Source organism: Sphaeramia orbicularis, chromosome 11 (genome assembly GCF_902148855.1).
Source record: "Sphaeramia orbicularis chromosome 11, fSphaOr1.1, whole genome shotgun sequence".
NCBI classification, from domain to species: domain Eukaryota; kingdom Metazoa; phylum Chordata; class Actinopteri; order Kurtiformes; family Apogonidae; genus Sphaeramia; species Sphaeramia orbicularis.
Window position 1 is genome coordinate 6,139,897 of NC_043967.1, and position 15,778 is coordinate 6,155,674.

General features: G+C 40.6%; 1 protein-coding gene across 1 annotated transcript in view; it reads left to right on the top strand.

Annotated features, from left to right (window-relative positions):
- LOC115428800 (CUB and sushi domain-containing protein 3-like) overlaps positions 1–15,495 on the top strand; it is a 965,368-nt gene extending 949,873 nt beyond the window's left edge. The window contains exons 67-72 of the mRNA XM_030148025.1: positions 1,952–2,011; positions 6,837–6,995; positions 7,980–8,116; positions 9,947–10,034; positions 13,627–13,762; positions 14,269–15,495. Of these exons, the coding sequence (XP_030003885.1) occupies positions 1,952–2,011; positions 6,837–6,995; positions 7,980–8,116; positions 9,947–10,034; positions 13,627–13,762; positions 14,269–14,428 (740 nt within the window). The 3' untranslated portion in view covers positions 14,429–15,495. The remainder of the gene's footprint in view (positions 1–1,951; positions 2,012–6,836; positions 6,996–7,979; positions 8,117–9,946; positions 10,035–13,626; positions 13,763–14,268) is intronic.
- Positions 15,496–15,778: the final 283 nt, after the last annotated feature.

Consider the following 15,778-nt stretch of genomic DNA (forward strand, 5'->3'; position numbering starts at 1 on the left):
CACATACAGGCCCCTCCCACTGTCCATTAAATGGATCCAGATACCACACACATACAGGCCCCTCCCACTGTCCATTAAATGGATCCAGATACCACACACATACAGGCCCCTCCCACTGTCCATTAAATGGATCCAGATACCACACACATACAGGTCTGTTCCACTGTCCATTAAATGGACCCAGGTACCACACACATACAGGTACGTCCTACGGTCAAAACTCTGCAGGCATGTCCACGTCCACCTACAGTTTATAAAACCTGAACGGAGACACTGAAATAAAAAACATCACTAGTATTTATACTGTAGAGCAATGGTTCTCCATGGCATCATGAGCCTCCTGAAAAAGAAAACCATATTTAAAAAAAACAAAACAGAAAAAAAGTAAAATTCAAATTGCATTTCAACTTTAGTCTAATTTTCAGAAATAAAATCAATCAAAAAAAAAAAAACTCTAGATACTTGTTTTCATTATTCATTCCTGAAAGGATTAATAGAGCATGACTATGCCTTTAGGTTTGTATTACAGGTGTGTTATCAGGAACATTAGATCTGTGTGAAGGCTGTGTTTGTTTAGTCACAGAATACCCATAGTCTTATATTAGTCATAAATATAAAACTAAACAAACCAGCTGTACAATGCTCCATCAAAAACACTATAATGAATGCAAACTGTTGAAAAACTATAAAGTTCTGCAGATTTTCTAACCTTGTCTTCATCTCTAGTCAAAGTATGATGTAAAAGTGAAGAGTCTTTAAGAAGCTTTTCATACATAATATGTATTTGTGCAGTTTGTCCAGTTCACTTTGACAAGTTCAGTTCAGAAGAAAACACTTCAAACCAAACGCTGCACAGCTCCAGCAGTTCTAGGACAAAGGCTAAGTCTAAGTTGAGGCTAAGTCCTCATGTCCTACCCTGTCCTTTTAAATTGGACCACTGATCCAATCTGAGTGTAGAGGACAAGCGCTCCTTACCTCCCTGTCTTCACTCAGAGACAGCGGCTACATCCTGAGGTGATGATCGAAGGTAACACATTTCACTTATTGGTCGCTGTTTTGCCTCCAACAGTCCATTAACAGATGGACTTATGTCCACCTTATGTCCATGTGTCTCAGTATGTGGGTCCAGCTCCTGTAAATACTGTGTCTCTTATCATCTGGGGTGATTTTGCTTAAAACCTCTGAAAAAGACGTCTCCACATTTAAATGACAGCTGTTCTTCACCCATCTGGAGTACAGATAAAAGACTGGGCTCTTTGTGAAGGTACCACCCTGTTCTTTGGACTAAACCGGTGACTTTATCTGTTTATGTGACAGGTGAAACACTGGACACTTACAAACACAAACACAGCTGGATTTTTTTACCCTCTCACCTGAGTTTTTTTGTGAAAACAAGTGTGTGTATAAAGCTGCAGGTTGTAGGTATGGACTGACACACACCATTTACCAACAGACCAATGTCTAGACAATTTACTTTTCAAATTTGAGAACTTTATCTGTAAAAATGTAAATTTTAGATCATTTTTTTCTGTGGTTATGTTGAATGCGTTTTACAGACGGACCATTTAGGGAAACCAAGGGGCTAGATTTAGAGAAGTTTGGATAACGTTTGGAAAAAAAAAAACATAAATAATAATGAAAATTAATATAAATAAGAAATATATAAAATCATATATATTTATTTATCTATTTAATATAAATATAATGCAGATTCATGATATAAATAATAAAAAACTACGAGGGCGCACAAGTTACGCACCAAAACTAGCAGCAGCATACATGTATTTATGCTGACTTCTTCTTGATGAGTTTGAACTGAATGATTTAATAAGATGCTGTGGTTCCATCTCCTATAAGGACCATATCAGAAAGCATTCAGTAACTGTTCACTTACATCTGCTCCTGTTTTAATTGGACATTATCTTTGTCTTTGTTCTTTTCTGTGTATCAGCTGGAGAGAAGAAGAAACCTGTGAAACCAGCGACAGGAACTCCAAGTCCAAAACTAAACGGTCAGTTTTCTAAGTGTCTGTTCTATTTCAGTCGTGCTCTGTCTGATCAGTAGATCCTTTTCCATTGACCCTCAAACTGTGTGAATTTACCTTGTTCATATAAATTTGTGTAATGGAAAAATGTTAAGTTCACCCAAACTCTAGTTTTTCTCTGAATAGTGGTTGTTGTTGTTCGAGGTGTTTTTTCGTAATTAAATTGGTGTATGACACAAAACTGTAATGGAAAGACCTTTGAGTCCAACTAGAGTCACATGACCAAAACAAACAGATGTTGATGGATGTTAGAACAAGAAAAGAAGAAGAGTTGAACCCAAACATGTGTGGGTATGTATGGACACACCAGGAAACCCAATCCTTTTAGAATTTAGTAGGAGATAGAGGGGGAACAAGCATTCTAGATTCAAAACAACACAGATTTATGTTCATGTTTATGGAATGACTTCTACTGACATCTACCAGAATAAAGAAGTTAATCAGCACATTTGGGATTGAATAGAAAAAACAACATTACACACTTCTGTTTGGAACACATTTAGGAAATATGGAGAAAGTTTAGCTCAGATGGATGATGGAAAAGAGACCAGTGTGTGTCTCCTGTTGACCTTTGGTGTCTGTCTTGGTCTTGTTTAATCGTCCCTTTAGGAACTAGTGCTTCTCTCCGGTCTGTTGGTTCTTTTTTGTACAATGCTCTGTTCTTCTCATGTTCTGGTCACTTTTATTGGACACACACTGCATTCTGTCTTTTTTATTATTTATTTTCCCTTCTACACAAAGAAAAGTAAATTAAGTACTGATTTGTTCAGCTCTTCTCTGTGCTGCTCTTGTATTCACTTCTCTATTTTTGGCTCTGCTTTGGTTCTGTTCAGGAGCTTTTTGCACATGAAAGACTATAGGTACTGCATCCACTCATGTTCCTAAACTGTTGAAGTCAAACTGATGCAGATTTTTATCTTACTTGCTCCAGGTCTTTCATTCTTATGGGTCTTAGATGTTTATTGTTAGTGTCAGCATGTAGTTATGCAAAGGTTTGTGCACACATTAGTCCCTTTTCCATCGTTCATCTGAGCCAAACTGTCCCCATATTTCTTAAATGTGTTCCAAACAGAAGTGTGTAATGTTGGTTTTTCCATTCAATCCCAAATGTGCTGATTAGTTTCTTTCTTCTGGTAGATGTCAGTAGAAGTCATTCCATAAACATGAACATAAATCTGTGTTGTTTTGAATCTAGAAGGCTCGTTCCCCCTCTATCTCCTACTAAATTTTAAGATGATTGGGTTTCCTGGTGTGTCCACACATACCCACACATGTTTGGGTTCAACTCTTCTTCTTCTCTTGTTCTAACATCCATCAACATCTGTTTGTTTTGGTCATGTGACTGTAGTTGGACTCAACGGTCTTTCCATTACAGTTTTGTGTCATACACCATTTTGACTACGAAAAAACACCTCGAACAACAACAACCACTATTCAGAGAAAAACTAGAGTTTGGGTGAACTTAACATTTTTCCATGGTTCTCGACCGGAAAAAGGTGGTTTGCCCTCTCCGGGTTGGTGGAGAGTCTTTGCCCCAAGTAGAGGAGTTTAAGTATCTTGGGGTCTTGTTCACGAGTGAGGGAAGGATGGAGCGTGAGATTGACAGACGGATCGGTGCAGTGATGCAGTCGCTGTACCGGTCGGTTGTGGTAAAGAAGGAGCTGAGCCGAGAGGTGTAGCTCTCGATTTACCGGTCAATCTACGTTCCTACCCTCACCTATGGTCATGAGCTTTGGGTCATGACCGAAAGTACAAGATCCCGGATACAAGCGATCGAAATGAGTTTCCTCCGCAGGGTGGCTGGGTGCACCCTTAGGGATAGGGTGAGGAGCTCAGCCACCAGGGAGGAGCTCGGAATAGAGCCGCTGCTCCTCCACATCGAGAGGGGCCAGCTGAGGTGGCTCAGGCATCTGTCTCCTGGACGCCTCCCTGGGGAGGTGTTCCGGGCATGTCCCGCCGGGAGGAGACCTCAGGGAAGACCCAGGGCACGTTGGAGAAACTATGTCTCTCGGCTGGCCTGGGAACGCCTCGGGGTCCCCCCTGAAGAGCTGGAGGAGGTGTCTGGGGAGAGAGAAGTCTGGGCATCCCTGCTTAGACTGTTACCCCCGCGACCTGGCCCTGGATAAGTGGTGGATAATGGATGGAAAACACCTCTAACAACAACAACTATTCAGAGAAAAACTAGAGTTTGGGTGAAACTGTCATTTTTCCATTAGTTCAGTTTTATGCATAAGTTGTATTCACACAGTTTGAGGATCAGTGGAAAAGGGTCTAATGTTGGTGGATTGTGTTCAGATTTGACAGACATGTTCATTTGGGCTCAGGGATGAAGGGGTGGTCAGAGGTCAAGGTCACCACTAATAAAAGTATGGTGAATATTACAAGTAACAAACGACAACAGAATGAATAAACAGTTTTGTGAAGTTCATCCCAGGTGGACTCATAGGTACTCATAGGTACCAATGCTGTATCTATGACGTAGTTCAAAGTTTGGGAGGAAGCATTTTTGGATCAAAAAAAAAAGGAAATAAACAAATCCTCATGACCATTCTGCATATGGTGGTCTGACTTGAAACTCGTTTTCCGAACCTCCTTTGGGCTCTTTTTTCAAACTGTAGACTTCGACTGTGGCGGATGATTTTGCCCAGTCACAGGTGTTTTTTTTTTGATGTGGTGGTTTTAAAAACAGGTCACTGACAGATGTTTGTGACCTGATGACTGACCTTATTTCTCCACCTGGATATTCACTCTGTGTCTTGAACCAAGAGGTGACATTAGCAGGAGGGGTTGTGTTTTCTCTGTTGATTATATCCTTAAGGCTCTGCCCACAGCAGGTCTAATGCACAGTTCGGATTTTTGGGTGAAATCTGATTTTTTTGTGTGTTGGTTCATATTCCACATTAAATGTGACTTCTATCAGTTTTGAGTCTGAACTGAATGTGACCCTGAAATAACCCCAATGCACTAAAGAGGGCCTTTTGGAATACGTGACCATGCAGACACACAATGTGTTTACAGAAGGAAATATGGTTTTCCTCCGCTCCTCCTCCTGGGACAAACAACTGGGATGTTTGTTGCATTTCAGTGACGTAAAGGTCGGATAAATGCGATGTGGACGTTCAGACTGAAGTCACATTGGAAAATATCAGATCTGTATCAGATTTAGGACCGCATATGAAAGTGGTCTGGGTCAGATTTAGGACCGCATAAGAAAGTGGTCTGGGTCAGATTTAGGACCACATATGAAAGTGGTCTGGGTCAGATTAGTGCTGTTCAAACTAGGGCTGCACAATATTGGAAAAAACTGACATTGTGATTTTTTTTAACCCTGTGATATGAAAAATTCCTCAGGAGGATATAATATCTGTGTAGTGTTGATGTAAATGGTAAAACACATTAGTTGTGTTTCCTCTAGTTGTGTTGACACAGAACACATGTTTCAGTTTCATCCTTAGGTAGCTGAAATAATTCCAGATAACTAACGGTGCTTTTTCTTTTCAGCACCAAGTCTTTATTTTCAGTGATTTTTCTCTTGTTCGTTGCTAATTTTTAGCTTACTGGCCGACAGGCCGTAAGCTATTGTCATCATGCGGCGTCTGTCGTTGTCGTCTGTCGTTGTCTGTCGTCGTCTATCGTCGTCTGTTGTTGTCTGTTGTTCATTACAAAAATTTCAATTGTCTTCTTCTCCAAAACTACAATTCAGATTGACTTCAAACTTGGTATACAGCTTCTTTATGATGATGTCAACAAAAGTTAGTGAAATTATTTGGATCCGGATCTGATTCTGGATTTGGTGCGACTTTGAAAAATTTCCCCATTATAACAGATAGGAAGTGGATCGATGCAATAACTCAGTAAATATAAATGATATCAAGTGTAAATTTCTACAGTACAGCCCTGATGGGGAGATGACCAAAACATAATGGCCACATGCTGATCAGGATCTTCTTCTGGATCAGGGAACTTACGGAAAATTTAACATGGGCTCTTATGGCGAAAAAATTTCAGTCGTCTTTTTCTCCAAAACTACAGTTCTGATTGCCTTCAAACTTGGTATACAGCTTCTTTATGATGATGTCATCACAAGGTAGTGCAATTATTTCGATCCAGATCTGATTCTGGATTTGGTGTGACTTTGACAAATTTTCCCATTATAACAGATAGGAAGTGGATTGATACAATAAATCAGTAAGTATCAATGATATCAAGTTGGAATTTGAATTTTTTACAGATCTGATTGGAATATGACCAAAACATGGGCTATTTCTGTGATATAATAAATACACATAACTGGGTGATAATAAATGGTCTCTGGATACATTTCCCAAAGCTTTAAATTTGGCCAGTAAGCTACAGGGCCATTGGTCCTATTTTTCAATGTTGTTACCAGTGACTCACTCCATGTGCAGGGGCCGTGGTCTGCTTCAGCAAACTGATTAGGAACAGTTGTGATTGGTGAATCGCTGTGTGCAGAGCATGTCAGGTACCCAGGATGAACTTAGATGAGAACATGTTCCTCCTACATTACAGGACCTGCCATGTGACTATTGCGCATACGTATATTGCGGTGATGATGCTCAAACTGTATATTGTGCTGCTCTAGTTCCATCTGTCTGGAAACAGGTCATATATGGGCACAAAAAATCAGATTTGGGCCACATGTGTGTGCAGTGTGAACAGAGCCTCAGACATTCATCAGCTGATCAGTCAGTAAACCATGTGAACCTCCTCCTCCATCAACATATGAGCTGTTTGTTCAAAGACCTGACCTTCGCTCTGTGTTGTCCTTCAGTTCCAGATGATGTCTTTGCTCCTAACTACATATGGAAAGGTTCCTATAATTACCGTGGGAGGAAACAGCCTATGACTCTGAGCATCACCAGCTTCAACTCCTCAACGGGGAGAGTCAATGTAACGCTTAGCAACGGCAACATGGAGCTGCTGTTGTCAGGTATGAACCGTTCAGTATAAACTCCTGTCTCTGTGTACATGTACAGGATGACGTGACACAAAGTCAGTGTTTTCTTTTCTTGCTAACTCCAGATAAAAGCTCAGCTGTTAGCAGTACAGCAGCAGTAACTCCTACTATCAGCCCTTTGACTGAGGGTGTTGTCTGTTATTTGTGCTTCTTTCTAATGGCAGACTGTTCCTATGCTCCTAGAGCTGTTGGGTTGTTCCTTTAATGTTGCACACACATCCTCATATTCACACTCAGACCTCCCAGGGTCTTACAACAGCGTCAGCAGGGGGTTAAGACCCTATTAAAACACAAATCCTGTTGAAGCTCGAATGGGTTCTTGGAGTCTCCGAGAGCACAAAACGCCATATCACAAACCATGCAGCTATCAGCCTTTTAACATCTGTGTTGTGGCTTAAAGGAACAGCTTTAGATCAATAACAGCTAAAGCCACACTCATGCACCCAAAGGCCACGGCCTGGCTGCATGAAAACAACTGCTGTTTTTTTTTTTGTTTTTTTTTTTTACCTGAAGATTAAGATGTCAGTTTTCTTCAGCAAAGTGCTACACTGTGCTGCAGTGTTTCAGGAGATATACTCAATTTGTTTTCTTCCTGAAAGTGAGAAAAGGTAGAAATGTGTTATCAATCTTTCCCAAACTCCAGAGTTCTTTTCCTGCTCGGCTTAAAGACTGAGGGGAGCACAAAGCTAGGCTCAGTCTGACTCTGTACCACTAAAGCTTTCTATTCTATAATGATGCATCTAATTTATTTTACTTGTGTTTAAAATGGATGGAAGGTATGTGTTATTGTTTCCTGGAGTATGTCTGGGCTTTTATTACTATAAAATGTTCTTTCTTTGTAATATGCACTTAACTTAAGGACTTGATGTACACATATTGCGTAACAACAAACACACGCTAATGAATGTAAAAGCCACCTCCTGCTTATGTTGTGACTTACTTGTTGTGTGTTTCCAGGCGTGTATAAGGCCTCAGAGGCCAGGCTGTTACTGCTGATGTACCAGGTCAACTACGTCAACCAGGGAAACCAGCTCAAAGACTCAGCCATCTCTCCTGCTAAAATCATCGATGATTCCTGGACCATGGATGGATTTGTAAGTGGATCCACAGGATGTACTTTAAGCCATTTTCATATTTAATAGTCTGGTACAGTCTGTATGGTTGGACATTTACAGTTTGCTTTCACACTGCACTTCATCCAATGAACCAAACCTTTAGAATAACGTCTTCCCCTCCTCACCTGTGGGGCCGCTGTGTCAAGAGGTACAAACAATGAACAAGAAACGACGTGACTCAACTGCTGGTTAATGCAGAGCAACTTCTGTTTTCACCACATGAAAATAAAACCAGGAGATCCATTGTAACACTGCTCTACATTTTTTTTTTTAGAAAACGGCGGGTGTTGATGAAAATAACACCAACTCTAATTCACCCCACCCCCAACTTTTCTGTCCGATGCCAGTGCAGTTTGTCACATGCTGCTTCTGTTTACAAATCTTGGTCCTAGCAAAAAGTGTAATGAGAATTTGATGCAACCAAAGGAAAAAAATAGTCCACATTCGGTCCGAACCAAATAATTGGACCACAGGCCTGTCCAGGTGTGGATACAGCCTTAAAGTGTCAAACTGCAGGTCCCACACACACTAACCCCACCCCCCACCCCCAAAGACTTACATTAAACTTCTGAAGTCAATACTCCTTTTTCCCACAGTTATTCTGGTCTGGATTCTTTCATTTGGACCCTCTAACAAATATTCAGAATAATCATCTTTATTCAACAAACACTGACACTGACTGTCCTTTTAACCTTTCATTAGCTGAACATGGTGGAACTCACCCCTGATGCACATTATGCCATGTCAGGTGTCCCTGCCTCCTTTCCAAACCCTCATGTTCTACCTCATCGGTGGCCCACACACACAGACCATGTCCAGGGCTCATGTCCACCTTTAAATTACCGCCCCACTACTGAGCTCTACATGCAAATTGAAGGTGTTGGGGTTCAGTGTCATATGTTGATTGACAGTTTAACTGACACTCAGAGCATCTGGTTTTCTCTGCAGAGTTTTACTGTATTTAGTTTATACCTTATCCTGACAAGATTGTCAAATGACTTTGTGACTCAAATGTTTGATTTACAGCCTTACAGTTTAGTGAACTAACTCCAACACTTTGGTCAAAATACGGTCACAAGGGTCCAAAAACCCAGATGGTAACAACCCAAACTGCTGGTTTTGAAACAACACTTCCAAACCAATGGGTGACATCCCGGTTCCTCTGTCTGTGTCTTATAAACGTTCTGAGGGTGGGATCCATGATCCATCTGTGGTGTGACAAAACCAAACAAAAACATGCAAAACTATCAAAATGTTCAAATAGTACTGGGAAATAAGACATTCAATGCATGACACCAGTGACAGTAGGCTGATTTATGAGTCAAACTACAAACTAATATGTGAAAACAAGATAAACCACTGAAGGAAACTAAAATGATGAACAGAAAACTTCAGATGGGAACTATTATTATTATTATTATTATTATTATTATTATTTATAAGAGAAAAGTGGAGGAGGAGGAGAAGAAGAACAGTGAATTAAATGAAGTGGATGACAGTGAACTGAGAACAAGTGGCTCATTGAGCAGTGAAACACCTGCTCAGTAAACAGGGAGGATGTCCCACTCTTCAGGACACTTAATATTATTGGAACAGTGAGCTCCTGCATGAAATGACAACTGAAGCTCCTTCATGTTGGTTCTGGGTTTAGACGTCTGAGGACCACTGGACGGAATGTCTGTTGGTGTTAAAGTCAGTTCAGTTATGATGCTGCAAAATCCAACCATCCTTTGTTCCTTTCTGTTCCCTCTATTTCCTCTTTTTATTTCTCCCTTTTCTGGAACAATCCCTCTCTTCTTTTTTCTCCAGGTATCAGCAGAACCAGATGGTTCCAGTTATGTATTCCAAGGTTTCATTCAGGGAAAAGACTATGGACAGTTTGGACTGCAAAGACTGGGTACGTCTGTGTGTCAGAAAGCACCACATTCCACTGTTCTACCATGTCTGTGGAAATATCTCATTCAGACATTAAATCTGTTAAATGTTTTGTATTTTAATCAGATTAATTGTTAAACTAATGACCACAGTGCTGGTCTGCTGCTGTTTTTCAGGTATATGATGGTGTGTTCTTCTGCATATATGGTGGTTTGTGTCCATTTATCCAGTAGATGTCTAAATGTTCCACTGATAGAACCTGTGCAGTCCATGTATTGTCATGTGCAGACAGTGTGTGAAGTAGATCTGGTAGATCTGACACTAATATTCCTTTGGACTTAAATCCATTTTATCATTAATTCTACAGTTTCACATTTGGAGCCCAGACTTGTATCTGTGAAACTACAACCAACCAGCATTTACGACTGGATTAGTCTGGATCAGAGACTCACACCTGGTCCACTGTCACTACTTTTACCCTGGAAATGTTTGACTGGTAGACCAGTGTATTTAATATGTTTGCATTAAAATACAAATGATGGCTGCAAAAGATGAAATTAATAATTACAAAAATAAATAAATAAATTATATATACACTAAAGTTTTAGCACAGCCCAGTTTTTCCAGTTTTGTATTGAAATTCAAGCAGTTCAAGTCCATTGAACAGCCTGAAATGGTACAAAAGTAAGAGGTGAACTGCCAGAGGTAAAAAAAAAAAAAAAAAAAAAGGTAAGGTTAAACAAAACTGAAAAATAATGTACATATCAGAATCATACAAAAAGGCCTTTTTCAATGAACAAGAAATGTTCAACGTTTTTTAATTACTTACAACCCCCTCTGTCTGCATAGAAGTAGTGTTGGAACACACCTTGGTACCATACTGTTGTGAGCATTATTTGAACAGTATTGTAATGCAGAAAGTAGTGTGTTAATATAAAAATGGAAAAGAGGAAAAGGCAATTAACGATAGAAGAGAGACAGACCATCATAACACTTAAAAATGTAGGTCTTTTCTACAGAGAAATTGCCAAGAAAGTCAAGGAATTAGTAAGTACAGTTTCCTTCACCATCAAAAGGCACTCAGAAACTGGGGGAAGTGCTGACAGGAAGAGGTCTGGCAGACCCAAAGCCACAACACAATCAGAAGACAAGTTTCTGAGAGTCAACAGCTTACGTGATAGGCGACTCACAGGACAACAGCTTCAAGCACAGCTCAATAGTGGTTGTAATAAGCAAGTCTCAGTTTCAACTATGAAGAGAAGACTTCCAGTTGCAGGTTTGATGGGTCGAGTTGCAGCAAGAAAGCCATTGCTGAGACTTCAGAATAAGAAAAAGAGGCTTGCCTGGGCCATGAAACACTACCAGTGGACTACTGAAGACTGGAAAAGGTGTTGAAGGCTGATGAATCCAAATTTGAAATCTTCGGTTCATCCCGCAGGACTTCTGGACGCCATCAAGTAGGTGAAAGGATGGTTCCTCAGTGTGTGACATCAACTGTCAAGCATGGAGGAGGAAGTGTGATGGTCTGGGGCTGTTTTGCTGGATCCAGGGTCGGTGGCCTGTGCAGAGTGAAAGGCACCCTGAACTAAAACGGCTACCACAGCATTCTGCAGCTATGCCATGCAGTACCCTCTGGGATGCACCTAGTTGGTCAGGGGTTCATCCTACAGCAAGATAATGACTCAAAACATAAGTCCAAGCTATGCCAGAACTACTGTAAGAAAAAAAGAACAAGATGGTACGCTTGAAAACATGAAGTGGCCAGCACAGTCTCCAGACTTAAACCCCATGGAGCTGGTTTGGGATGAACTGGACAGAAGAGTGAAAGCAAAGCAACCTACAAGAGCTACACATTTATAGGAACTTCTGCAAAAGAGTTGGGAAGAACTTTGTGAAGAATATTTGATTTCCATTGTAGAAAGAATGCCACGAGTGTGTTCAAGTGTTATATCTGCCAAAGGTGGCTACTTTGATGAGTCAAAAGTTTAGAATACTTTTTGGTTTCTAAATTGATTCCATGATTTCTTTTTTAACTTCAATTTTTTATTTGTTCTATGCTTTAATTTCAGAGTACACTGAGACATTAAACTGCATCATTTTAAATGGAATTCTGGAAAAATTGGGGTGCTCTAAAACTTTTGACCGGTAGTGTGTATATATATATATATATATATATATATATATATATATATATGACTTTTTGATATTCTGTTCTTAATATATATGAATATATGAATATATATTATTCTATTTGTATTCTATTCTATTAATCTAACTAATGTATTGATTATTTTCTTGATTAAATGATCAGTTGTTTGAAAAGTCAGAAAATAGTGAAAAAGTATTTTCCCTAATTTAAGATGAAATAAGTGGTTCCAGGCCCCACAAACCCCACCTCTCACACATGTATCTTATTCTGGCATCAATGCAGTTGATGTCATCATGTCTGTGTGTGCTGATGTCATCATAGACACATTTCACCCATTGTAAGTAAATGGGGAAAAAAGTCAACTAATCAATAACTAATGGATTAATTGTTGGTTTGTTGCTGTATTTCTTTGACTCATTTTTGCAGTAGAAGTCTGTTCTTTCTGCAGTTCCATTCATGACATGAAGGTTGACTTTTCATTCATCAGTGGAATCAGTTTTTTTCCAAAGCTGTCGTAGCTGTAGTCCCACACAGAGACCTTTTGTCCTTAAATGACTTCCTTAAATACATGTGACTCTAGTTCAGTTGTTTCCAACCATTTTTTTTTACTCCTGACCCCATTTTAACATCACAAATTTCTGTCAACCTCAGACATTCAAGACAGAGACTTTGTTTTTGCTCAAATTAATTAGTTTTTGATCCTGTAATAGTTTTCTATCCTCTGTTTCAAATCCAGGTTAATTTTAGAGGACATTTAGTCTATATAATGTATATTATTGTGGACGGAGGCAGTAAAGCCAGGTGTAGATTACTGCACAAAGGGAGAATTGGGTTTTCCTTGATCAGGATATGTACAGTCAGTCCAATTTGGATTTACAAGGCTGACAATTAATACTGAACAAACAAGAACTCAAGCTATGAATTATGAAAGAGCTGCAGCATCTGAAACTGACCACAATGAACATTTGAAAGATAAACAGTACCACAGTGCTTAAGTTTCACACTCAAAGTTTGTCTGGATTGGGATTGGCTCTGTCAACTCAACAAAGATTTATATTAGTAAGTTTTAATAATTTTTTTCATTTTTATCAATTACTAGAAATTTCAAGCGACCCCATTTGAATTCCAGGTGACCCCACGTGGGGTCCCGACCCCAAGGTTGAAAAACACTGGAGTAGAGGGTCTGGCTTATAACTCAGTAGTAGTACTACTACTAATAATAATAGTTTGACTGTTCCACAGTGTCATGGAACTATGTCAGGTTCTGTTCACATCCTGGTGTTTTCTGTCTGGTTTTGGTACCAGGTTAATGTAGACCTGTATCTGAGGTCAAGGTTCAGTTGGATCTGAGCCTCAGTCTTCGTGGGTCATGTTGAAACTGACCCACTGACAGTTGACACATGTCCATTAGTCCACAGTCTGTTCATTCTTCATGGTGTGGTGTGTGTTTCCTTCTGTTTCTCAGGTCTGAACATGTCAGAGAGTCAGAACTCCCCACCGCCTCAGCTTGGTACCAACAGCAGTTCTGTTGCTATAGCGATTCTGGTGCCTTTCTTCGCTCTCATCTTCACCGGTTTTGGCTTCTATCTCTACAAACAAAGGTATGTGGTCGAATCCAACAGTGTTTTTCTGTGATGTGTTAAAACATGTAAGAGGGCGTCATCGTGTCTGGTTCATGAAAACAGAACCTACCTGGGGGGGTTTGTCTGTGATGTGCTAAAAGACCATTTGGGTGTTTTTGGGTTTTGGTTCCAAAATAATGTCACTTAGTAGTAAATTGGATTTTTCAGAGAAATGGTTGAAGCACAACTGACGGGCGTTTGTATTGTTAACAGATGCAAATAACTCCTGTTCTGCCATTACTACATGGAAAAAACGGCTGCTGAAGGAATTAGTTTTGGATGGGCTGATGTAAATCTCAGGAGGCTTCGTCAAAAAGCATCAGTCTCTATCTAATCCTTCTTAAAGCTTGTTTACTAGACCGTCAATCCCAACACTGCACTCTGTTTTCTGCCTTACTACGTTATGCTAATAGTATTTTATAATTCTGCTGTATATCCATCATATGCTGTATATATTTACTTGTCTTTTCTGTTGTTTTTTACAGAACCACACCAAAAACCCAGTACACAGGCTGTTCAGTTCATGAAAACAACAATGGCCAAGCTGCCTTTGAGAACCCCATGTACAACACCAACGCCAAGGCGGTGGAGGGAAAGGCTGTACGATTCGATCCAAATCTAAATACTGTCTGCACCATGGTCTAACCATCGATTATTCTCTCTTGAACTTAATGACTCAGATACCTAATGGGACCACAATTGGTACAAGGCTGCGGAGAAGAAAGGCCTCTGCTTCGACTCCACACTCGTCTGCAGGCGAGTCGATGCATTGATTGGAAAAGGCCTTCAGCTGCAGTTCAAAAACCTGCAAAAAACTCCCACAGCTCAAAGGAAAACCGTCCACTCAACCCAAACTTTGCTTCGTTCCTTCCACTCACAGCGTCTTTGTGGTCCCTAATGAAATTTAATCATCACAAAACTCACATAAAGACACGGCAACAAGTTTGACCAGAGGATGCAGCTGGGCTGAATGCCTTCGATGTGGAGACTCAGCGGGTCGAGTCGCCTCCAGAACCACATCCTCACGCTTTGACCTCATATAGAACTCACTGTCTGTAATCCCACCACCACCACACATAATCAGGTCATGATCTGCTACGTGGATGTCATGACATGTCACCGTGACCTGAAAGCCAGATTTGTGCATTTGGCTCAGAGTCGAAGCCCCAGTCCTTATTTTTGTGACCGTTAGTCCTTTGTGGGCTGGAGTGAAGGAGAGCACATTATCACTGCTCTGCCACGGTTCTACATCACACAGATAAACTGCACTGCAGAATGGGGCTGATTTCAGTTGGACCGTGTTGTCTCCTGACTGTACTGAGCAAACAGCTGCTGTGACGAACATGAAGCAGAGTAGTGGATTTAAGGAGAAACAGGAAGTCCAAAAAGACACTGTGAAGAAAAGAACACTGTATTTAGTTGGACACTGACAGTGAGACGCTGTCACCAGCAGATTATCAGGACAGAAGCACTGACCACAGCCTATGTTTAAGTAACAAGACGGACAGTGTCCCGTCTCCATGACAACGAAGAGGCTGGTGTAACCAGTCTGGTCTTTTTCTATTGAAATTGAATCTAAGATGGCTAATGCTAGTAGACAGAAGTAAGATTTGTCTGCAAAAAGAGGCAAACTCTGGAGCAAAGGGAAAGAGGAGGTGTGAAGACGGAGCTGTGTTTGAAACAGAAGTGGGATCAGAGCAAAGGAAGAGTAGGGGGAGTTACAGAGTGGGAGGAGTTAAAGAGTGGAAGGAGTTAAAGGGCAACTGTGATACTGTACGACTAACACAACAGGTGAGACAGAGACATGGCTCTGTCCTGTCCTTTGGACCAGAAAGGACGAAAAGAAGATGGAGACCAGCCTGGACGGGACTGGAGGCACAGAAAAGTGCAGACGTTCAACAGCCAATCAGAGCCTGTCTGAGCTGACATCAACTGATAGCAGGGTTCAGGCCTTTGTGTCCACCAATCAGATCTGACAGAATATGGCCTTGATCA